Here is a 25,714-nt window from a genome sequence, read left to right as displayed (position 1 = left end):
TATCCAATCAGAAAAAAACTCAACTTCGAAATGATGTTCTGATTTTGAACATACATATGAACCCAACCTCAACCTGAGGCGGTAATAAAAAATGGGTTTAAATTTTAGTCCCAGCAACGAACAACAAATTTCTCATTCGGTATAACACACTTGTTAATGAAGTTAAATAAAACAGCATAGCACCAACAAGTTCTCCAATCAAGGAACTAGCTACATTCGGTAGAAAGCGTGAAGTAGAGGCCAACCAGTAGCCTCTAGCACAAACAAAAAAGATCATAAAATTCACCAGGATGCCTAGGGCAAAGGCCATCAAGTCTGGAAAGACAAAACCATCGATTGAGAGTAATAAAACTTATGGAATTGTCATAGTCATAAAATTTATAGAATTGAAATATTAATAAAATTGTGGAACTTTAGCCAGTTTTATGACTGCAAAAAACCAATAAATGTATTTTAAAGTACCAAAATGTTCATGATCTATCAGCGTGATCAAATAATCGAAATTGCAATCGTAAAAGTAGTTTTTGTCAAATTATCTGGGTTTAGCAATCACCGAGGTGGAAGGGACAAGATTTCAAAAAATCTAGTTATCATCTTTGCAGAATGAACACTGAACAGTAGATACTCGTATATCTTGACAGTTCTGTAGGCAGTATAGGCCCATCCAATGTTCATCAGGCAAATTCTCTGATAGCTTGATGAGTTGTAAAAAGAGAAGACTAAAAAATCCTCAAGACCTATCTTGACTCCTAGTTACGAATACTCGTATAGCAATTAAAGTGAGATTGCCGATTGGTATGCATGGTGAAGACATAAAGTTTATGATCTTCTGTTTTAAGAATACCTGAACGATTGAACACTCAGGATTCCATTAGCGAATTCGTAAAGGTAATTAATTGAGCTTATTACTTATGCGCTTCCACATTTCTCATGGAGCCTTGTTATAAATCATGCAAGGATTTACAGAATGGCCCTTTTACTTTGTGAACCTGGATTTCAAAAAAATCCGTACCCTATCCAATAGATTGAATAGATAGATCATAGATTGTTGAAGTTCGATATAAAGCTAAAGGAATACCTACAGTATACAAATAGGGGATCATACATAACACCCTTGATTTTTCCAGACGAGGCCAAGAGAAGAGTGAGGCGAGGGATTGTGGATGAATGTTGCATCAGGACATGTTCCCAAAGGACACTACAGCTCTACTGTTCAGGACCTCCACTTGATGAACCAATCAGGTGAGCTTTTTTTTTAACTAGAAAAAAGAAATAAATAGAAAGTTGCACTAATGCTTTAACCCCCAGATTATGGGGTTGGACGGACATTTCTTCTCAAAATTAACCTGTACCTCGTAATGTCCCGCTCGGGGCGAACTTTATCAAGTGAGAAGTCGTGAGATAAGGTTCTTTCTCGGAAAGGCTGGCTTTCTCCTATCCTGTCCTCGTTCTGGCAAATTCTCTGATAGCTTGATGAGTTGTAAAAAGAGAAGACTAAAAAATCCTCAAGACCTATCTTGACTCCTAGTTACGAATACTCTTATAGCAATTAAAGTGAGATTGCTGATTGGTATGCATGGTGAAGACATAAAGTTTATGATCTTCTGTATTAAGAATACCTGAACGATTGAACTCTCAGGAATCCATTAGCGAATTCGTAAAGGGTGTAAGTGTAAGTACCAACAGAGGCCCTGAACCAACAGCTAGATATCTTCGTTTTTATTATTGAAGGAATTTTAACTACCAACAGAGGCTCTGAACCAACAGCTAGATATCTTCGTTTTTATTATTATTGAAGGAATTTTAATTGTTGTTATACATAATTTATAAATGCTCGTCACAAATGTCGTTCCCCGCTTAATATACTACTCTAAATATTATGACATGACTTGGACTCAAACCACAAACCTCCAATCGCTTCGGTATTTTCGTTTTTATTACTTACGGAAAAGACCAAAAGACTGAATATGCCATTCGGTTATTCTGTGTCATGAACATATGAACCCAACCTCAACCTGAGGCGGTAATAAAAAATGGGTTTAAATTTTAGTCCCAGCAACGAACAACAAATTTCTCATTAGGTATAACACACTTGTTAATAAACTTAAATAAAACAGCATAGCACCAACAAGTTCTCCAATCAAGGAACTAGCTATGTACATTCGGTAGAAAGCGTGAAGTAGAGGCCAACCAGTAGCCCCTAGCACAAACAAAAAAGATCATAAAATTCACCAGGATGCCTAGGGCAAAGACCATCAAGTCTGGAAAGACAAAACCATCGATTGAGAGTAATAAAACTTATGGATTGTCATAGTCATAAAATTTATAGAATTGAAATATTCATAAAATTGTGGAACTTTAGCCAGTTTTATGACTGCAAAAAACCAATAAAAGCATTTTAAAGTACCAAAATGTCCATGATCTATCAGCGTGATCAAATAATCGAAATTGCAATCGTAAAAGTAGTTTTTGTCAACCCAGATAAAAACGATTTAGCAATCACCGCGGTGGAAAGGACAAGATTTCAAAAAATCTAGTTATCATCTTTGCAGAATGAACACTGAACAATAGATACTCGTATATATTGACAGTTCTGAAGGCAGTATAGGCCCATCCAATGTTCATCAGGCAAATTCTCTGATAGCTTGATGAGTTGTAAAAAGAGAAGACTAAAAAATCCTCAAGACCTATCTTGACTCCTACCGATTGGTATGCATGGTGAAGACATAAATTTTATGATCTTCTGTTTTAAGAATACCTGAACGATTGAACTCTCAGGAATCCATTAGCGAATTCGTAAAGGGTGTAAGTGTAAGTACCAACAGAGGCTCTGAACCAACAGCTAGATATCTTCGTTTTTATTATTATTGAAGGAATTTTAATTGTTGTTATACATAATTTATAAATGCTCGTCACAAATGTCGTTCCCCGCTTAATATACTACTCTAAATATTATGACATGACTTGGACTCAAACCACAAATCTCCAATCGCTTCGGTATTTTCGTTTTTCTTAGGTACTTACGGAAAAGACCAAAAGACTGAATATGCCATTCGGTTATTCTGTGTCGTTTTTGTGCATATTTAGAATTTGCTAGTTGCTAACACTAACATTAAGTAGGTAGGTATGTACCTTCAGAGTTCCGATTATCTTATGCTTTTGATCTGAACAAAGCATACCAATTAAGGAGCGCTTTTTGTGCATATTTAGAATTTGCTAGTTGCTAACACTAACATTAAGTAGGTAGGTATGTACCTTCAGAGTTCCGATCATCTTATGCTTTTGATCTGAACAAAGCATACCAATTAAGGAGCGTTTTTTGTGCATATTTAGAATTTGCTAGTTGCTAACACTAACATTAAGTAGGTAGGTATGTACCTTCAGAGTTCCGATCATCTTATGCTAAATATGGAGGGTAATCTATGGCCTTTGATCTGAACATTCTGAACAAAGCATGTTATACCAATCAACCAATAGAAGTCAGGCTGGGAATACTCCATAGTTGTTACAACAGTTCTTGGACTTGGTTATTGAACTTTCTGCTGCAATTTTGTTTTGTTTTCTTCCATACGCCGGCTTCCTATTATCAAACAAACACACAACACAGGTCTATTTGAAATTTGCTCTTAGGTTGTTTTGTTTTCTTCCATACGCCGGCTTCCTATTATCAAACAAACACACAACACAGGTCTATTTGAAATTTGCTCTTAGGTGATAAGTGATAAGACAATATCTTCACGTGGTCAAGACATGTTAGTAAGAATAATAAGATTTCGGTGGTTTTCTTTCAACAATGGAATTTTATAAATCATGAACGATCGAGAGTGATAAGACAATATCTTCACGTGGTCAAGACATGTTAGTGGGAATAATAAGATTTCGGTGGTTTTCTTTCAACAATGGAATTTTATAAATCATGAACGATCGAGGCTGACATAATGATGATGTCAAGGATTCAAATGCCACGGTTGGGGATCATGGAACGGAGGAAAAGATACAGAATGGAATCATGGAACGAAGGAAAAGATACAGAATGGACCGAGGAAAAATATGCAAATCGAAAATAGGTGTTAAAGGAAAAAAAGAAAGAGTCAAATGCTCCTATGGTTACAAATTTCAAGGCATACAATGAGATATTTTAACGAGTTTTCTAAAAAAGACCAATGTACAATTCGATTTCAAGGAAGCCTCGCGTCAAATTTGTATAATGGGCACGCTTTGGTTCGAGAAGACAGGTCGAAACAACCTAAATTGTAGTCGTGTTAGTAAATAGAGCGCCTAATCTCTCGCGCAATTACTCCTCTTGTCCTAGATTGGACAGGCCCCGCCAAGTCAAGAAAGTTTGACCGCGCTACTAGAGATATTATACGCGACAGGGAAATCAACCAATAGAAGTCAGGCTGGGAATACTCCATAAATGTTACAACAGTTCTTGGACTTGGTTATTGAACTTTCTGCTGCAATTTTGTTTTGTTTTCTTCCATACGCCGGCTTCCCATTATCAAACAAACACACAACACAGGTCTATTTGAAATTTGCTCTTAGGTGATAAGCTGATAAGACAATATCTTCACGTGGTCAAGACATGTTAGTGGGAATAATAAGATTTCGGTGGTTTTCTTTCAACAATGGAATTTTATATGTAAATCATGAACGATCGAGGCTGACATAATGATGATGTCAAGGATTCAAATGCCACGGTTGGGGATCATGGAACGAAGGAAAAGATACAGAATGGACCGAGGAAAAATATGCAAATCGAAAATAGGTGTTAAAGGAAAAAAAAAAAGAATAAGAAAGAGTCAAATGCTCCTATGGTTACAAATTTCAAGGCATACAATGAGATATTTTAACGAGTTTTCTAAAAAAAGACCAATGTACAATTCGATTTCAAGGAAGCCTCGCGTCAAATTTGTATAATGGGCACGCTTTGGTTTGAAAAGAAAGGTCGAAACAACCTAAATGTAGTCGTGTTAGTAAATAGAGCGCCTAATCTCTCGCGCAATTACTCCTCTTGTCCTAGATTGGACATGTTAAGTAGAGCTCACTTATTCAATATGCCCTATTTATAAGAGCATCACTCTGAATTAAGCAATATGATTAATAGATATGCACTATTAGCATGTGCCAATTGTGTCACATCACCTCGTGTTATTATTTATCAACAGTATGGTTGTTTATGTTGGGGTTCTTGGGATATGTTACATTGACATTGGCTTCTTTTCTTCAACCTACTGTGGCATGTCTAATTGCTTTCTTGCCAAGCCAATTTCTTCTGGTGTTTTCGTTAAACATCATAAATCATAAATGACTGAATAGACAATAAACACGTGTTAGGTAAACCCATTCCCAATTTACAATAAAAGTGAATGAGCATGAATAATTATATTTCTAGTTCCCAGAACAGAAGAAATAAGAGGAAATGGTTCATTGGAATAGACAGGGCCAATTAGCAAACGGTTCAAAGATGCTTCGTTTTATTAGACTGAAGCAGATGAGGTCAGAGTTTCGTAGGGAAATGGAGTCTCACTGGAAAAAGTGATCTGAATCATCTTAACTATCTTTCGTCCCAATTTGTTTAGTCTAACATAAAATAGTTTTAAAGGTAAAAGACTAAAATTTATAAGAGCATCACTCTGAATTAAGCAATATGATTAATAGATATGCACTATTAGCATGTGCCAATTGTGTCACATCACCTCGTGTTGTTATTTATCAACAGTATGGTTGTTTATGTTGGGGTTCTTGGGATATGTTACATTGACATTGGCTTCTTTCCTTCAACCTACTGTGGCATGTCTAATTGCTTTCTTGCCAAGCCAATTTCTTCTGGTGTTTTCGTTAGTGTTATCTCGAATTTCAAAGTTCTTTCGTTGATTGTATTCGGTTACGCATTTTCCTGCTCTGTCAGACTGAACTTTCGAATACTTGGACCAAAATTTCCGTAAACAATAACAAAAATTCCATCCCCTACAAACATGTGTTTCCAAAAGGTTTATGATCAATTTGTTTTCAGTTTTACGTTTGAGGTCCATAGTTCTCATAAGTAGTAACTCTGCATCATTCTTTCATAGCTCTTTATTCAGCTTATACGTGAATCTATTAGGTTAAATGAACACTGAAATATAGTGTTACTTCCCTCTTGCATAGTGTCATGTCATATTAAATGACTTGCAATTTTTAACGGCAATTGACAGTTTGACATAGATGCGAGATGAATTATGATTTCTTTCGCCATACCATGAGAGGGAAAGCATAGAAACTCTTACGTAATATCACTTTAGAACAGGGAATTTAGCCCAAACGTCTGAACACTTCTTGGAAAAAATGCTTGATGCATTGATATTTCTAAATGTTTAGTGGAATAGTCTATTCAAATTATCCAATCTGAGGCATACAGTTCCAAAGCGTGGAGATCTTGAACTCTACCAGGGACAAGTTGCTTAAGTGAGGTCAGAGCTGTTACTTATAGCAGTCAAGGTTGTTGACACACTTTCTTTGTCTGCAAAGTTTCAGCACTAGATTTCTCAGTACTGCAAATGGAGAGTCATTAGAATAAAATAGCATTAAACCATTGTCTGAAGAGAAACACCCAAGTAACTGAAGTTCAAAATAGGTATAAATGCCAAGGAAATATTTAGAACAATGGGTAACTTTAGTCACACTGTCGGTGCTTCCGTAAACAATAACAAAAATTCCATCCCCTACAAACATGTGTTTCCAAAAGGTTTATGATCAATTTGTTTTCAGTTTTACGTTTGATAATAGTAATAGTAGGTCCATAGTTCTCATAGTAACACTGCATCAATGCATCATTCTTTCATAGCTCTTTATTTAGCTTATACGTGAATCTATTAGATTAACTGAATACTGAAACCAGTAAAATATAATGTCATTCGAGTCAGCAGATTATCAGGACTGCAATATCTAAATCTAGATGGATAGACGTCTCTCTAATCTAGATAGTGGATAGATACATAGATTTAATATAAGTTGGTACACAGTTAGGTACCTATTTGATATCAGATTCAAGTAGGTATATGATTACCTCGTCTATTTTTAGATTGCAGTCTGCAGTTTCATTTTGTCAACCACAGACAGACTGAATAATAATACATGCATTATAATAAATTATGTACAGACTAAAATCATGTATTTATGTGGGTATTAGGTTCTACAGACAGACCATTAATCTACTATTTACATTATGCACGTTATTGACCCAGCAAAGTGAGATCCTCAGCCTTTTGGCATATTTTTGTCATAAGCCTAAAAAATTGAAAAATGCCAAAAACCAAAATTGACAAAATTTACAAAGTGAGGACACACATGTACCTATTGCTGTTATAATGGGACCACACAAGTCCTAATAATACATGCATTATAATAAATTATGTACTTATGTACAGACTAAAATCATGTATTTATGTGGGTATTAGGTTCTACAGACAGACCATTAATCTACTATTTACGCACGTTATTGACCCAGCAAAGTGAGATCCTCAGCCTTTTGGCATATTTTTGTCATACGCCTAAAAAATTGAAATATGTCAAAAACCAAAATTGACAACTTCAAGTTGGATGAGGAAAACAGAATCAAAATCAACATTACTTTCAAATGAACAACTCTCAACATCTCAATCTAGATTTCTTCCGTACAAATACACCATTGGATTCCTGTGGTTGAATTCCACCTTTGTCCGTAGTACCAACACTCAATTAACACATGCATATCAAATTGTTAGGTAGTGAAACATCGGGTGTGAGATTTCATGGTTTTAATCACCCAGAAATTTTTGTTCGACAACACTCACATTTAGCCTTGACGTGTTCAAGTCCGATAGAATAGGGAGGAGAGGGGGTGCCAGACAGCACGTGTATGCAATCAGTAAAATATAATGTCATTCGAGTCAGCAGATTATCAGGACTGTAATCTCTAAATCTAGATGGATAGACGTCTCTCTAATCTAGATACTGGATAGATACATAGATTTAAATCAGTAAAATATAATGTCATTCGAGTCAGCAGATTATCAGGACTGCAATCTCTAAATCTAGATGGATAGACGTCTCTCTAATCTAGATACTGGATAGATACATAGATTTAATATAAGTAGGTACACAGTTAGGTACCTATTTGATATCAGATTCAAGTAGGTATATGATTACCTCGTCTATTTTTAGCTTGCAGTCTGCAGTTTCATTTTGTCAACCACAGACAGACTGAATAATAATACATGCATTATAATAAATTATGTACTTATGTACAGACTAAAATCATGTATTTATGTGGGTATTAGGTTCTACAGACAGACCATCAATGTTATCTCGAATTTCAAAGTTCTTTCGTTGATTGTATTCGGTTACGCATTTTCCTGCTCTGTCAGACTGAACTTTCGAATACTTGAACCAAAATTTCCGTAAACAATAACAAAAATTCCATCCCCTAGAAACATGTGTTTCCAAAAGGTTTATGATCAATTTGTTTTCAGTTTTACGTTTGAGGTCCATAGTTCTCATAGTAACACTGCATCATTCTTTCATAGCTCTTTATTTAGCTTATACGTGAATCTATTAGGTTAAATGAACACTGAAATATAGTGTTACTTCCCTCTTGCATAGTGTCATGTCATATTAAATGACTTGCAATTTTTAACGGCAATTGACAGTTTGACATAGATGCGAGATGAATTATGATTTCTTTCGCCATACCATGAGAGGGAAAGCATAGAAACTATTACGTAATATCACTTTAGAACAGGGAATTTAGCCCAAACGTCTGAACACTTCTGGGAAAAAATGCTTGATGCATTGATATTTCTAAATGTTTAGTGGAATAGTCTATTCAAATTATCCAATCTGAGGCACACAGTTCCAAAGCGTGGAGATCTTGAACTCTACCAGGGACAACTTGCTTAAGTGAGGTCAGAGCTGTTACTTATAGCAGTCAAGGTTGTTGACACACTTTCTTTGTCTGCAAAGTTTCAGCACTAGATTTCTCAGTACTGCAAATGGAGAGTCATTAGAATAAAACAGCATTAAACCATTGTCTGAAGAGAAACACCCAAGTAACTAAAGTTCAAAATAGGTATAAATGCCAAGGAAATATTTAGAACAATGGGTAACTTTAGTCACACTGTCGGTGTACTGATGTCTTCAATTTCGTGCGAGTCTTCGAAGTAATGATGTGATCGTCTTTGTTAGGCCCAAGGATGACATTTAATCATTCATTTAATGTTATTATCCATGTTAATGTTATTATTAGCTTATACCGCAAAATGGGTAGGTATAAAAGATTTCAAATGCAATCGTTTCAATATTCGAGTGAAGGTAATGAAATTTAAACTCTTCCTGAAAGTTGAATAATGTCAAACGGGTTTTACTATACATTAGGTAAAACCTAAGATAATACCAACAATAGGTAGGTATACATTCCATTATATCACAGAGCGATAAATTGGTCCTCGGCTCTTGGATAGGTGCCTATCATAAGGAGATCAAAGTTCATCTAGTCTTTTGTTTAATCTATTTATAACTCGAACCAAGACCTGTAACCTTATGTTGATTTATCGTGTCTTTGTTCAAGTTGGATGAGGAAAACAGAATCAAAATCAACATTACTTTCAAATGAACAACTCTCAACATCTCAATCTAGATTTCTTCCGTACCAATCCACCATTGGATTCCTGTGGTTGAATTCCACCTTCGTCCGTAGTGCCAACACTCAATTAACACATGCATATCAAATTGTTAGGTAGTGAAACATCGGGTGTGAGATTTCATGGTTTTAATCACCCAGAAATTTTTGTTCGACAACACTCACATTTAGCCTTGACGTGTTCAAGTCCGATGTTACGTATTCAATGACTTCGTGAAAATGTAAAGCAGGGGGTTTAATAGCAAACACCTTCAATGTTTGTTCAGTATTTAACAACCGAGAAAATAATTCAATCACATGAAAGTTCAATTCAATCACATGAAATTTTTTTCCAAAATATCTACGGGTAGCTAAAACTTTTACAACACCCAGAAAGATACAATTTTCAGCACGGTTTTGAATGAATTCGGGGTAAAAATGTTCAACCGACAATGTTCTCAGGGTAGATTTCACCAATATTTTTTAGCCCATAACAGGCCTGTTAATTTAACAATTAAGTTCCATTTGGTTTGTATCGACTTAAACAGGACTGGTAAAGTGGGTTGGTGAAACCCACCCTCAATGTTCACAACTGACAACGTTCTCTTACCAATCCATATCTTAAAACTCTTTATTTTATATATACAAAGCGCTTTAAGTTTCAGTTCCATGATGTTTCAACTCTTTTCCTTTCTTCTGTTTCAGGACGTAGCAATGTTGGTGAGACAAATCATAGCAACTGTTTTACTATGCGACATGGTTTTTGTGATCAATGCCTCCTCTAATCAGGAATACGATGACGACGACAAAAAGGACAGCAAGGAGAGGTTTTGTGGAAAGAGGCTGGCGACGGTGTTGCAGTTGGTGTGCGCAAAGGGCTACAACATGTACCCTGGCTACAACTCGTACAAAAACAACCCTGGTTAGTTTCTTTTGCCACCCACAAGATGTAGGGTCAGATAGCGTCATAGGATTGCTCTAATATTCTTATTAGGAATTCCTCTTATTAACTAGACATGATTTCAATTGAGAAATTGGAAATTTTTGTATACAATTTCTCGTTTTGTATACAAAATATCTCGTTTTCCTGCGAGGGTCAAAGCAAGGAGGTTCTCATCAATCGGGACAGGAAACATCAGAACAAAGCATTCAGGGGCAATCACAACCGGAGGAATGCAGCGGGCAGAAAAAGAGCCCAGGGCATGATTCCATCCTAAGTCCGTGCCTGATGGCTGGCTTTATACAGCAGGGGTGGCCATAACGTGGCTCGCGATCCTGTGCTACTCTCCAATCATGGTTCATACTTGTTGAAAAATTTCTCTGGTACTATGCGACATGGTTTTTGTGATCAATGCCTCCTCTAATCAGGAATACGATGACGACGACAAAAAGGACAGCAAGGAGAGGTTTTGCGGAAAGAGACTGGCGACGGTGTTGCAGTTGGTATGCGCAAAGGGCTACAACATGTACCCTGGCTACAACTCGTACAAAAACAACCCTGGTTAGTTTCTTTTGCCCCTCTTTTTTCACTTTCGATCCTAAAGCACCAATTCCGTTTTATTCAGACAAATCCGCACGGTATTGTTATCACTGGCAAACTCCACAACAAACCAATCAAATTGGTTGAGATAAACCTGGGTCCAAACTTCCCTCATATTACTTCCCCTATGTAGAGAGCAAGGGAGAGTCAGGTGATCACATAGCACTTTGAATAGCACACTGCACTCGAGTTCTAAACCGTATTGTAACTCCTCGAACGGGAGAATGGGGGAGTTCTGTTGAATCTGGAGAAGAAGAAGGAGGAGAAGAAAAGGAGGAGAAGAAGAAGAAGGAGGAGGAGAAGAAGAAGGAGGAGGAAGAGAAGAAGAAGAAGAAGAAGAAGAAGAAGAAGAAGAAGAAGAAGAAGACGAAGAAGGAGGAGGAGAAGGAGGAGGAGGGGGGGGGAGTAGGAGAAGAAGAAGAAGAAGAAGAAGAACGAGGAGAGGAAGAAGAGGAAGAAGAAAAAGAACCAGTCTAGTTAACTTGGAAGGTAACTCCTCTACCTTGTCGCGGGAAAGATTCCCGCCCGGGGCGGATTTTATCCTCCTCGGACCGAGAGACTTTTTTTGAACAATAGTGCTATGTGCCGAGCGTGCACAATTGTGCACATTAAACATGTGTTTTTTAACTGCTCCCTACGTCAAGTGGGTGACTCTAGTGATGACGTCACGAGTTCTACTCACCCACAAAACACCTCTACTTTACACCTAGCGGGAGGTTTTTGTACTTTATTTGTTTTGATTTCGTTTTTTTCCAAAAAAATTCTGTTGTGCAGGTTCTATTTGATTGATGCTGGAAAGTGGATTTCAATCAACTATTTAAGGTAAGTTGCCTCCTATCCACCATTGTATGTGAAAATAGAGTTGTTTTTACTTTCATATTGACTTGTAAAATTAAATTCCATAGCCTAACATGCCCTCAAATGCCGCAGTAAAAAATGTGTTCAATTGTGCACACTCGGCACATACCACTACAGAAATTTCAACATATTTGTATTGTTCTTATCAGTGATAGTGTGGTAATTCATCTTATCTCATTCTGATCTAGTTTGTCTTTTCTTTATTCCAGGATGGGAGATAGAATATTCCTGACACAGGATCAAATCCTCGAACTACTTGAAAATGGTAACACATCAGATCTTGAGGGTGCTGATGGTGAAGATGAAGATTTCACATCATCATTTTATGCAGGACTTGCTCAAGAAGCAAACATTCAGATTGATGAGGATATGCTCATTGAAGCCCAAGTTGAAAATTTAGAAGATACAGTGACTCATGGTGATGCAGTTGAAGTTGTTGAAGAGCAGCCAGTAGTGGAGAATGAAAACCTTGGACTAGTAGAAGCACAACCAGCACAACAAGTGGATGAGGTAACAGTAAATAATACAGAACAACCCTTGCTTACTTATCAAAACTCTATGAGTTGGAAGAAAGCCACATTCCGAAAGAAGAGGATTATTAGAGAAGACCCCATTTTGGGTAGTAATTACTACCAGGAGAATAGTAGGAGAAATTGGGTTCCAATGACTTACTTCAGCCAATACATAAGTAATGAAATTGTGGAAAAATTGGCATATTTCACCAATATTCGAAGTGTGCAAGATACAGGGTCCTCCATCAATGTTACTGCTTCAGAAATGAGGGTATTTCTGGGTGTGAATATATACATGGCTACAGTGGGGCTCCCACGGATTAGAATGTTTTGGGCTGCTGACACCAGGGTGCCCCAAGTTGCTGATGCCATTACAAGGGATCGCTATTGTCAAATCCGTAAACACCTGAAAATAATTAATGATTTGGATGTTACCCCTGATATGAAGAGAAATGATGTCCTTTGGAAGGTGAGACCACTACTTGATGCAGTTAGAAATGGCTGTCTGCAGTTAGTGAGGCTTAATAGATTATCAATCGATGAACAGATCATACCATTCCAAGGTAAATCACAGATCAAACAATATGTCAAAGGCAAACCAAATCCTATTGGATTAAAAAACTTTGTACTTGCAGATGAAAATGGTCTAGTTTTAGACTTCCATATTTACCAGGGAAAAGGAACATATATTGCCAATGACTGTCCTTACAAACTATCTGTAGGGGAGTCAGCAGTTTTCAAGCTGGCAGAAACTGTGCCACCAAGAACTAGTTTGTTTGTTGACCGATATTTTACAACACCTAAAATTATTGACATCCTTCTCCCTAGAAAAATATATGTAACTGGCACCATCAAGAGGAACATCATACCTAAAAATATTAATCTTCCAAATGCCAAAGAATTTGAAAAAAAATCAAGGGGGTTTTCTACAGAATATGTTCGAAGTGACCATCAAATGGTGTACGTCCAGTGGCTGGACAGCAAAACCATACCACTACTTTCCAGTGAAGTTGGGAGGAATCCAATTAATACTTGCCTTCGTTGGAGTAAAGTAGATGGAGCTAGGATCAACATACCCAGACCAGAGTGTGTGAGAAAATATAATGATAGCATGGGGGAAAAAAAAAAAAAGAAAAAAAAAAAAAAAAAAAAAAAAAAAAAAAAAAAACAACTAAAAAAATACTACAGATTTTTGCTCACCCAAATTCATTGATTTTTCTTGGACTTTGCTATCACTCTTCCAATAAAATAGAAAAAAATAACCCATGGAAATGCAACAACTAAATTAATATAGAAATAGAAAATATAAAATGAAAGATTAAAAATTAAATATTGGACAGTTAAAAATACTTCGTAAGTCTAATGATTGGTGTGTTTTATATTTGCGAGAAAATATAAAATGAAAGATTAAAAATTAAATATTGGACAGTTAAAAATACTTCGTAAGTCTAATGATTGGTGTGTTTTATATTTGCAAGTAATAATGTCTATCTAACCGTTCTGTTGCTCACTCTCAGCAAGTAGTTTCTGGTGTCTGTCAATGGCTTCCTGGTGACGTTTAATCTGCTCCTCGTGGAATGCAATTTCCTTATGTGTATGGTCCTTCAGTGATGCAAGTTGTTCTTTTTGCTGAAAAAGTTGAAGTTATAACTATGTCATCATTTTTTACAGATTTCTGGGATGAGTCACATTTAGAAGATTTAAGTGATAATCAGAAATCAAAGGTATAATGAAAGCATGGGGGGAGTTGATCTTTGTGACAGGTATATTGCATTATATCGCATAAAAGCTAGAACGAACAAATGGACAGTGCGAGTCATAAATCATTTTATAGATTTGGCTGCAGCAAATGCTTGGGTATTGTATAAAACTGATCAACAAAATTTTGGGACACCCAAAAAAGACATCCAAGACTTCATGGAGTTTAGATTTTCACTGGAGAAAGATCTGATTGAATATGGGAAGCATGGTGGTATTGGTGCTGATAGTGAATATGATTCAGAAGACCCTGATGTATCATTCAATTTGGAGACAGCTAGTTTTGATAACAATGTTATACTACCAAGTTTAGCTTTTCGACAGAAACAAGCAAAACATTTACCAGTACATTTGGATCTTCCTTATGCTCATAGGTGCAGATATCCAGGTTGTACCAGCAAGTCCCGTATAAAGTGCTGTAAATGCAATGTCATTTTGTGCTGCAATAAAAATAAGAACTGTTTCTACCTATTCCATAGAGCATAAACATCTATCTCATCTGAGATTAATTATTTGGATCTCATCTAAGACTAATTAATTATTATAAGTTGTCTGATGTTTAGACTTAAGTCTTAACTGGTTGACTGATGACAGGTTCATTGGTTTTTACTTTTTAGTTGTTAATGTGATGTGCTAAAAGTACAAAAATCGATTATTAATCGATTATTGATAATCGATTATGTGAAATAATCGATTGTTCCCAACACTAAGTGTGGACGGTTCAGTCGAAATCGATCGAAGCCCGGTCGACTATGTGTGGACACATCTTTTAGACACAACCTCGCCTAGTGGTTACCTTCCACTCGAAAGAGTCTATTGTTATTGTTAATACACACTTTATCTTGTTTACATTGTTGACGTATTTCTGACCTTCTGATGGTTCAGGTTGAAAGCTTACCTGTTAAGCATAAACTGCATTGATAACTCAGAACTTCCCTAATTACGTGTAGCTATTATTTTTATTTTCATACGTCATGTCCTTAGGGAATAGATGGGTCGATGCATAGACTATGTTATCTCTAGAACATAGAATACATAATAGGAAACTTAAAGTTCAATTTCATTTTTAATTTAACAATTCTGTCTGAAAAATATGCTGTGTCGTTTTGGCAACCCAAACTTTGGGCAGTCGATCAATAAATTTTAGAGCAGTGTTTCCCAACCTGGGCGATATCGCCCCCTGGGGGGCGATCGAGATTTTCATGGGGGCGATATGGGGGGCGATCAATAAAAGGAGCGACAAAGGGGGCGACGGCTATCTAGGGGCAAAAATGTAAGTAGGTACCTAAGTACTTAGTTATTTTAGTCTTAAAAAATAAATCCGAAGAGGAGAGAGAAAAAATATTGCACGTGCGTCCGAGTTTTGCCGAGCAATCCCGAGATCCTGGTTTCATTCAGCTCTGCTTCTGACGCGTGCGGTTTAGTTTTTATCTTTCTAATCACAGAAATTGAGTGTTGACAATCTGCTCCTCGTGGAATGCAATTTCCTTATGTGTATGGTCCTTCAGTGATGCAAGTTGTTCTTTTTGCTGAAAAAGTTGAAGTTATCATAACTATGTCATCATTTTTTACAGATTTCTGGGATGAGTCAGAAATCAAAGAGGCCTATTCTACAAAAAGATGTCATACCCCAAACTTTGCTTTGGTATTTTACTTTAGGTACTCCTCTTTGATTTGCTTGCAGAGTGTGATTAGGAATCAACTGAAAAGGGATTCCTTTGATTGTTCAAATGTTCTTTGCTTATCAATCCCTCAGGAGATATTGAAACTAATATTCTCTCCTAAATTAAAAACTTTTCAACGTAACAATTTTGTCTGAGATCTATGCTGTGTTGTTCTGGCAACCCAAACTTTGGGCAGTTCAATAAATTTTATTGATTGTTTCAATAGTAATATGCTAAAATGGGATTATTTCTTAACAAACCTATTTGACGGATATTGAACCTGACATAACCAGCCTCTGTAAAGCTCACCAGGCCCAAGGGAGCCATTAACCATGAAGCTCAAATAGAAAAATAAACATGATCAGATATGTTTAAAATAAAAAAAGAAATAAAACATTGTCTGTCTTTTTTGGGTTCGGAAATCTTAATCATTAGTATTTATTTTAAAACATATTTATGTTGGGGGGGGGGCGATCACAGTTCCGATAATCTATACAAATTCTGAAAGGGGGCGATCGTAGAGAAAAGGTTGGGAAACACTGTTTTAGAGCATCTCCAGCCTAGTTAGCTTGAAAGGTAGCGCACCTGCCTTGTAAGCGCTAGATCACGGGTTCGATTCCCGCCCGAGGCGACCTTTGTCCTGAACAGACAAGGTTGGTTTTCGGGCTGGCTGGGTTTCTCCTATCCTGTCCTTCTTTCTTCGATTTCGGGATGATAAAACCTTCGTTGTTACAGTTCCCTCTACCAAACCTCTGATCGAAGGTTTTGGCAACAAGAATATGACGAGTGGGATGCCCATCGCACTCAACCTTGGCTATTTCTTTAGCCAGGGAAATTTCAAGCTGGTATCCTTCCTGTTCAAAGTTCCCCAGCCAATCCCCAGAAACGTCTAAATAAATAGGTTGGGGCACGGTTGGTCCAGTGGTAACGCGCTTGCTTGCCATGCAGAAGGTCCCGGGTTCGAATCCCACCATCGACAAAAATTTGTACTCGTTTTTCGATTGCAAATATTTCAACGGGTTACTTTCTGGTGTTCCCGTGTTGACCCAGCACCTAAATGGGAAGTATAGTGTCTCTTCTCGCCCATCTGATGAGAGGCATACTACAAAATATTTATATTTTGACCAACTTCGTCAACGCTTGACAAACCATTCGGTTATTTATTATTTTTTTTAAAAAAAAGAGGTGGATATTTGGTTTTGGCTACAAATTTTACGAGTGGACTCAACTTTACACTCAACTTTTTTTTAAGAGGTTTGACAGAGGGAACTGTAACTGCAGCTATGGTCTTATCGTCCCGAAATCGAAGAGAGAAGAAAGACAGGATAGGAAAAAGCCAGCCGTTCCGAGAACGAACCTCATCCGTTCAGGATAAAAACAAACATTATCCGTTCAGGATAAAGTCCGCCCCGGGCGGGAATTGAACCCGCGGCCTAGCCCTTACAAGGCAGACGCGCTACCAGCCAAACTAACTAGGCTGGCTAAGGGGGGCTTCGAATGATTCGGTATACAATATACGTACAGACAGTAGATAAACCCTATGTATTAATAGGTAGATAGGTACTCAGGTTGTGAGACCAGGTCATAATCATAAGTATGATGAACAATTTTGTATGAACGCCTTAAATCAGGTTAGTTATGCAATGTGCGAAGCATAAAAATCTCTTACCTAGTGCTACATTATAAATTTGGAACTTGGGAAGTAATCGACCAAGAACTCGGACAATTCTCACTCAATGGAGGAGTTGATATTGAGAAAATATTTTTAATAAAAGGTTGATTCCTACGTAAAAAGTTGTGAAAAATCCAAATCTGAGGTCAAAACTCCGAAAAAGTAACTTTAAAAGGTCGAAAATTTAAATTTTAATTGCTGTTTTAATGAAAAAGTTTAAAGAGCTGTGACGTCAGACTTTACGTCAAAATGCGCAGAAACGCTTGCGCACAAACAAACGAAGCGGGAGTCATGAATTATGACGTCATCGCCTACGGGAGCGTATGCCGTGACGTCAAACTTCACGATTTACCGGTATTTTTTAAATCGATTTATCTCGGTATCTAGAAGTCGTAGGAGAAAAAGAAAAATTCCGTTGGTCCTCATTTTTCCTGCTCTATGACTTTGAAACATCACTCAAGTGAGCGCAACTGATCTATTCTGAAGATTGTAGACCTACAGTAGTCTACAGTCTTCCTCTTTCTACATCTACATCCTACAAGTCAGAAGAACAGCAGACCAACAATATCTTCAAAAATTTCGCCCGCGCGTGGCTCGCCCCGAATCGGCTTTATGGGTTTGCGGCTCCCGAAGGTAAGGTTATTGGCCACCCCTGATACGGTGTGTTAATAGTCCGCCACCTCCTGAACTTTTGAACAGTTCTCATGGAGGAGCGTATACCGTGACGTCAAACTTCACGATTTACCGGTATTTTTTAAATCGATTTATCTCGGGATCTAGAAGTCGTAGGAGAAAAAAATTCTGTTGGTCCTCATTTTTCCTGCTCTATGACTTTGCAATATCACCCAAGTAAGCGCAACTGATCTATTCATGATTTGATTGATTCTATTAATGGGTTTAATGTCACTGCTAAGGTTTTTAGTGACGGGGATTTCACCCTTTATTCGGCAACAAGCTATCCACCTCCTCACCATAACCTTACCCAACCTGAGTGGGCCAGTAAAAACCAAAACAACCCACGATTGCTAAAATAATCATTTGTTCGTATACCAACCACATGCAAGGTTGCTTATCTTCAGTGATACTTTCTGAACTTGTGTGTTCAACTTGCTGTGGCAGTTGGCTTGCTTTTTTTCTTACATTTATTTATTTTAACAGGAGTTTTTAAAAAATATCGCCGACCCCCCTGAGTGGGAAAAGGCTACGAAGAAAAAGAACAGGAGTTACCGCCATTCACGATCAGTTTTAACTGACAGTTCAAACTGTCAGTTAAAACTGTCAGTTAAAACTGATCGTGAATGGCTGGCCTTAGAAAAGAATCTCTAGGTATCTTATAACGTCTACATACCTAGTCATGAAAAGTCAAACTTCCAATTGCGATTTCCTATAAGTCGGTGTTTTTGACATACATTATCATACATATCACCATATATAATTATTCTGAGGGTGCGATAAGTCAAACCATTTGATAATTTTGGTATGTCAGCATTTGGTACATTATCAAATGGTAAACCAGGCGCTTGCTTTTTGTCCAGCGCCAACGTTTGATAATAATCCAAAATCTCCAGACCTCCCACTTTGCAGCATCACTCCCAGTCTACTAGGTAGGCCAGTACGTGCCGCTAGGTGTTGTATTTCACCCATAGAGTCACAATGACAAATAGATCATTTAAATCAGCTACTAGCTTTTCTCAACTTTTGTCTCAGGACATACCTGTGAGATTCACAAATCAAGTGGACCTGCGTTCCACAGTTCAAGTAGTATGTCCTAAAAAAAGATCTAAGCGCCAAAATTACAAAACAATTTGTCGCATAAGAACGTTATGATAGCTTTTAAATCTTCCAACAGCCGCGTGGCAGCCATAGATAGAACAAAAACTCACTCCTCTGCTCCCGTTTCTAATGGTTCAATTGAGAGTCTTCGTTGAACCATTGCAACTCGCAAGGCCAGCCAAGGACATCCTTGGAAACTGGGTTGACTTATGATTAAATCTCAATCTCAAATGTTAATAGTTTGCTCTAGATAGTTACATATGTACATACATATTTATATCCTCGGTAAATTACCTATACGATTACAGAACCAACTCATACAAAAAGATTCAAACATTTCTAACTCATTTTTAACGGCAATTGACAGTTTGACATAGATGCGAGATGAATTATGATTTCTTTCGCCATACCATGAGAGGGAAAGCATAGAAACTATTACGTAATATCACTTTAGAACAGGGAATTTAGCCCAAACGTCTGAACACTTCTTAAAAAAATGCTTAATGCATTGATATTTCTAAATGTTTAGTGGTCGCCATACCATGAGAGGGAAAGCATAGAAACTATTACGTAATATCACTTTAGAACAGGGAATTTAGCCCAAACGTCTGAACACTTCTGGGAAAAAATGCTTGATGCATTGATATTTCTAAATGTTTAGTGGAATAGTCTATTCAAATTATCCAATCTGAGGCACACAGTTCCAAAGCGTGGAGATCTTGAACTCTACCAGGGACAACTTGCTTAAGTGAGGTCAGAGCTGTTACTTATAGCAGTCAAGGTTGTTGACACACTTTCTTTGTCTGCAAAGTTTCAGCACTAGATTTCTCAGTACTGCAAATGGAGAGTCATTAGAATAAAACAGCATTAAACCATTGTCTGAAGAGAAACACCCAAGTAACTAAAGTTCAAAATAGGTATAAATGCCAAGGAAATATTTAGAACAATGGGTAACTTTAGTCACACTGTCGGTGTAGCACTAGATTTCTCAGTACTGCAAATGGAGAGTCATTAGAATAAAACAGCATTAAACCATTGTCTGAAGAGAAACACCCAAGTAACTGAAGTTCAAATTGATAGGTATAAATGCCAAGGAAATATTTAGAACAATGGGTAACTTTAGTCACACTGTCTTCAATTTCGTGCGAGTCTTCGAAGTAATGATGTGATCGTCTTTGTTAGGCCCAAGGATGACATTTAATCATTCATTTAATGTTATTATCCATGTTAATGTTATTATTAGCTTATACCGCAAAATGGGTAGGTATAAAAGATTTCAAATGCAATCGTTTCAATATTCGAGTGAAGGTAATGAAATTTAAACTCTTCCTGAAAGTTGAATAATGTCAAACGGGTTTTACTATACATTAGGTAAAACCTAAGATAATACCAACAATAGGTAGGTATACATTCCATTATATCACAGAGCGATAAATTGGTCCTCTTCCTGAAAGTTGAATAATGTCAAACGGGTTTTACTATACATTAGGTAAAACCTAAGATAATACCAACAATAGGTAGGTATACATTCTATTAGATCACAGAGCGATAAATTGGTCCATAAACTCTTCCTGAAAGTTGAATAATGTCAAACGGGTTTTACTATACATTAGGTAAAACCTAAGATAATACCAACAATAGGTAGGTATTATCGGTTCTTGGATAGGTGCTTATCATAAGGAGATCAAAGTTCATCTAGTCTTTTGTTTAATCTATTTATAACTCGAACCAAGACCTGTAACCTTATGTTGATTTATCGTGTCTTTGTTCAAGTTGGATGAGGAAAACAGAATCAAAATCAACATTACTTTCAAATGAACAACTCTCAACATCTCAATCTAGATTTCTTCCGTACCAGTTAAATGAGGAAAACAGAATCAAAATCAACATTACTTTCAAATGAACAACTCTCAACATCTCAATCTAGATTTCTTCCGTACCAATCCACCATTGGATTCCTGTGGTTGAATTCCACCTTCGTCCGTAGTGCCAACACTCAATTAACACATGCATATCAAATTGTTAGGTAGTGAAACATCGGGCGTGAGATTTCATGGTTTTAATCACCCAGAAATTTTTGTTCGACAACACTCACGTTTAGCCTTGACGTGTTCAAGTCCGACGTTACGTATTCAATGACTTCGTGAAAATGTAAAGCAGGGGGTTTAATAGCAAACACCTTCAATGTTTGTTCAGTATTTAGGTAACAACCGAGAAAATAATTCAATCACATAAAAGTTCAATTCGATCACATGAATTTTTTTTTTTTCCAAAATATCTACGGGTAGCTAAAACTTTTACAACACCCAGAAAGATACAATTTTCAGCACTCTCAATTAACACATGCATATCAAATTGTTAGGTAGTGAAACATCGGGTGTGAGATTTCATGGTTTTAATCACCCAGAAATTTTTGTTCAACAACACTCATGTTTAGCCTTGACGTGTTCAAGTCCGATGTTACGTATTCAATGACTTCGTGAAAATGTAAAGCAGGGGGTATAATAGCAAACACCTTCAATGTTTGTCCAGTATTTAACAACCGAGAAAATAATTCAATCACATGAATGTTCAATTCAATCACATGAATTTTTTTTTCCAAAATATCTACGGGTAGCTAAAACCCAGAAAGATACAATTTTCAGCACGGTTTTGAATGAATTCGGGGTAAAAATGTTCAACCGACAATGTTCTCAGGGTAGATTTCACCAATATTTTTTTAGCCCATAACAGGCCTGTTAATTTAACAGACCGACAATGTTCTCAGGGTAGATTTCACCAATATTTTTTTAGCCAGGCCTGTTAATTTAACAGTGAAATTAAAATTAATCGAATTGGATTAATTTTAATTTTAGGGTCTAGCCCTGGGAATTTATTTAGGTTTGGTATATTATGGAAAAAAAGATTATGTAGGTGTTCAAAATTTTTAATAAATCTATGAGTAATTGAGTATCTCGGATAATTATGTTATAATCTAGATATTCAATTTATCTACACTTTTGAGCCTTTTGACTCGGCCGGATGTCTCGGATAATTAATCTAGATATTCAATTTATCTACACTTTTGAGCCTTTTGACTCGGCCGGATGATTGGGTTTTCATTTATGGCATTTTAATTCTTAATTTAACAGTATTATTATTCACGTGTTTCCGCAGTTTTGGTGTATGGATAGCCATGTGCAATGTTCACAAAATTTAATGAAACGCCTAAACTTACTGTTGAAAATTTCCTTTTTAGTCCGTCCTTCCTTTATTATTACTAATAATAAAAGGTATAGTGGACGGACTAATTACCATGTAACAGTTGATTGAAAATGTGGCCTTATCTACTATGAAGTAATAGCGCGAAATAGTTTGCAAAATTAACGTTTAAATTAAATTAATTAATTGAGCTTATTACTTATGCGCTTCCACATTTCTCATGGAGCCTTGTTATAAATCATGCAAGGATTTACAGAATGGCCCTTTTGATCACTTTGTGAACCTGGATTTCAAAAAAATCCAGGCCCTATCCAATAGATTGAATAGATAGATCATAGATTGTTGAAGTTCGATATAAAGCTAAAACGAATACCTACAGTATACAAATAGGGGATCATACATAAGACAACCAGGAAGGTTATGGTCGTACATTCTCTGATCCCATAATTTCTTTATTTGTCATTAGCCATTATCATTAACTGGATATTTTCCTTATTTGAAGACAATAAATGTCAAAGCAAACAATATGGCAGTCAATTTTTTTCACCTTTTGTAGAAATTAGGAAACACAGAGGGTTCGAAAAGAACGAAAGGGAGTTGAAGGAAACGAAAAAAAAGCTCACAAAACACTGTTGTTTACTTCAAAGGAATCCCAGTATCAACCTAAAAGGAGACTTTGAAATGTATGGTGATAAGCAAGGTGTCGGGAAGCCTGTGAGATAACATGTAGTTCCTTTGAAATAGTTTTTGAACCACGATGAACAACAAGCACTTTATCTATCCAACAAATGCTTCAAATACCTGCCTCGTTATCAGAGTAGTCAATGTCTTTTTTGAACCACTACACCTATGGTTTATGCGTTGGAGCCAAAGTAGGAAATACTGGCGGAAGAGTAGTGCGGTGCATCGGAGCAATGAAGAGGAACTTGAAGTTGAAAATAGAAACGCACAAGTGAACTTTTGCTGAATTCATAGATAAAATCGAGTAATTTAACAATTAGGAAATACTGGCGGAAGAGTAGTGCGGTGCATCGGAGCAATGAAGAGGAACTTGAAGTTGGAAATAGAAACGCACAAGTGAACTTTAGCTGAATTCATAGATAAAATCGAGTAATTTAACAACAAAAAGAATCAAAGACATGAGAATTTCCAATCACAGTGAGAATTAACCAGTCCATTGAGTAGGTACAATAGATAATTATAATATAACTGCTTGCATAATTGAAAAGAGTACATCATAACAATAAAAAGAATCAAAGACATGAGAATTTCCAATCACAGTGAGAATTAACCAGTCCATTGAGTAGGTACAATAGATAATTATAATATGACTGCTTGCATAATTGAAAAGAGTACATCATAAATGACTGAATAGACAATAAACACGTGTTAGGTAAACCCATTCCCAATTTACAATAAAAGTGAATGAGCATGACTAATTATATTTCTAGTTCCCAGAACAGAAGAAATAAGAGGAAATGGTTCATTGGAATAGACAGGGCCAATTGGCAAACGGTTCAAAGATGCTTCGTTTTATTAGACTGAAACAGATGAGGTCAGAGTTTCGTGGGGAAATGGAGTCTCACTGGAAAAAGTGATCTGAATCATCTTGCCCAATTTACAATAAAAGTGAATGAGCATGACTAATTATATTTCTAGTTCCCAGAACAGAAGAAATAAGAGGAAATGGTTCATTGGAACAGACAGGGCCAATTAGCAAACGGTTCAAAGATGCTTCGTTTTATTAGACTGAAGCAGACGAGGTCAGAGTTTCGTAGGGAAATGGAGTCTCACTGGAAAAAGTGATCTGAATCGTCTTGACTGATTTGGACACTTCAATTGATTTTATGGGCAAGAATCCAACTTATATTTGCCTTTTGTCAACTTCTTATCTTTCGTCCCAATTTGTTTAGTCTAACATAAAATAGTTTTAAAGGTAAAAAACTAAAAGAAGTCCGATGTTACGTATTCAATGACTTCGTGAAAATGTAAAGCAGGGGGTTTAATAGCAAACACCTTCAATGTTTGTTCAGTATTTAACAACCGAGAAAATAATTCAATCACATGAAAGTTCAATTCAATCACATGAAATTTTTTTCCAAAATATCTACGGGTAGCTAAAACTTTTACAACAAGACTAAAAGGGCAATTAACATGAACACAATCCCATTCTTATTTCAGATCTCCACACAAAAGGAGCAACACCAATCAACTGGAAGGGTCAGATCTTACAGGAGAATCCAAAGAAAACAAGAGCATCCTACTGAATAAAATCCTTGACAAGAATCCCCTGAAAACGGAAATGAAAAATTCCATGAACGAAATGTTCAGCAATGAAAATCACATCCGACACAAATCGCACGGGAAAAGCTTACACAGCAAGCGGGACATCAAGCAAGATGCTAGCACCATGCTGGATGTTGCTCATCATGAAGAGACCTCTCCTGATGATCTCATTAATAATACTGTAGACAATAGTTCCTCCAATAACAACATGATCAGGCATCCAACTCCCAGTAGTCTATTCAATGTACTTAACGAAAACATCAAGGTAAGTAGTCAAGATGAAGGGATAGGACTTTGTATTGGCCTGCAAAAAATGTAGGTGTACGTACAGGCACAATAGTACAGAATTATTATAAAAGTTTGAACAGACAATTAAATATGATACTGAAACAGAGTATTTATTGATGTACCAGTAAATGTAAGAATGTTCTAGTGAAAAGAAAATTCAGGCGAACTTGATACTGAAACAGAGTATTTATTGATGTACCAGTAAATGTAAGAATGTTCTAGTGAAAAGAAAATTCAGGCGAACTAAAAATTACCCTAACTGCTGTCCTAGCTCATAAAGAATACCTTCTCTTTACCGCAGAATCAAACAAGCTTTTGACAGTGAATTTCCCAATCTGCAACACATTATAACATCTTCCGTCATTTTATGTTTCAGCCATCAGCTTCAACAGAAAGGAGGACTCGCCGACAACCAAAGATCGGATCAATACATCCTTACTTCTACAGCAAATCCTTGCATGTGCCAAAGTTCCACTCTACTCTACCTCTGTGATTAGGACCCATGCTTAGACAATTGTTACTAGC

General features: G+C 36.7%; 1 protein-coding gene across 1 annotated transcript; it reads left to right on the top strand.

Moving 5' to 3' along the window:
• The first annotated feature begins 1,127 nt into the window (after positions 1-1,127).
• Positions 1,128-25,713, top strand: LOC103517303. The gene is made up of 3 exons (XM_026829440.1): positions 1,128-1,242; positions 24,797-25,166; positions 25,566-25,713. The coding sequence occupies exons 2-3, from the start codon at positions 24,918-24,920 to the stop codon at positions 25,680-25,682; spliced, it is 366 nt and encodes a 121-aa protein (XP_026685241.1). The 5' UTR covers positions 1,128-1,242; positions 24,797-24,917; the 3' UTR covers positions 25,683-25,713.
• The last annotated feature ends 1 nt before the right edge of the window (position 25,714 follows it).

This window comes from Diaphorina citri, unplaced genomic scaffold (genome assembly GCF_000475195.1).
Source record: "Diaphorina citri unplaced genomic scaffold, Diaci psyllid genome assembly version 1.1 scaffold1799, whole genome shotgun sequence".
Lineage (NCBI taxonomy): Eukaryota > Metazoa > Arthropoda > Insecta > Hemiptera > Psyllidae > Diaphorina > Diaphorina citri.
Note: the sequence above shows the minus strand (reverse complement) of the source record. Positions and strands in the feature narration are given on the sequence as shown.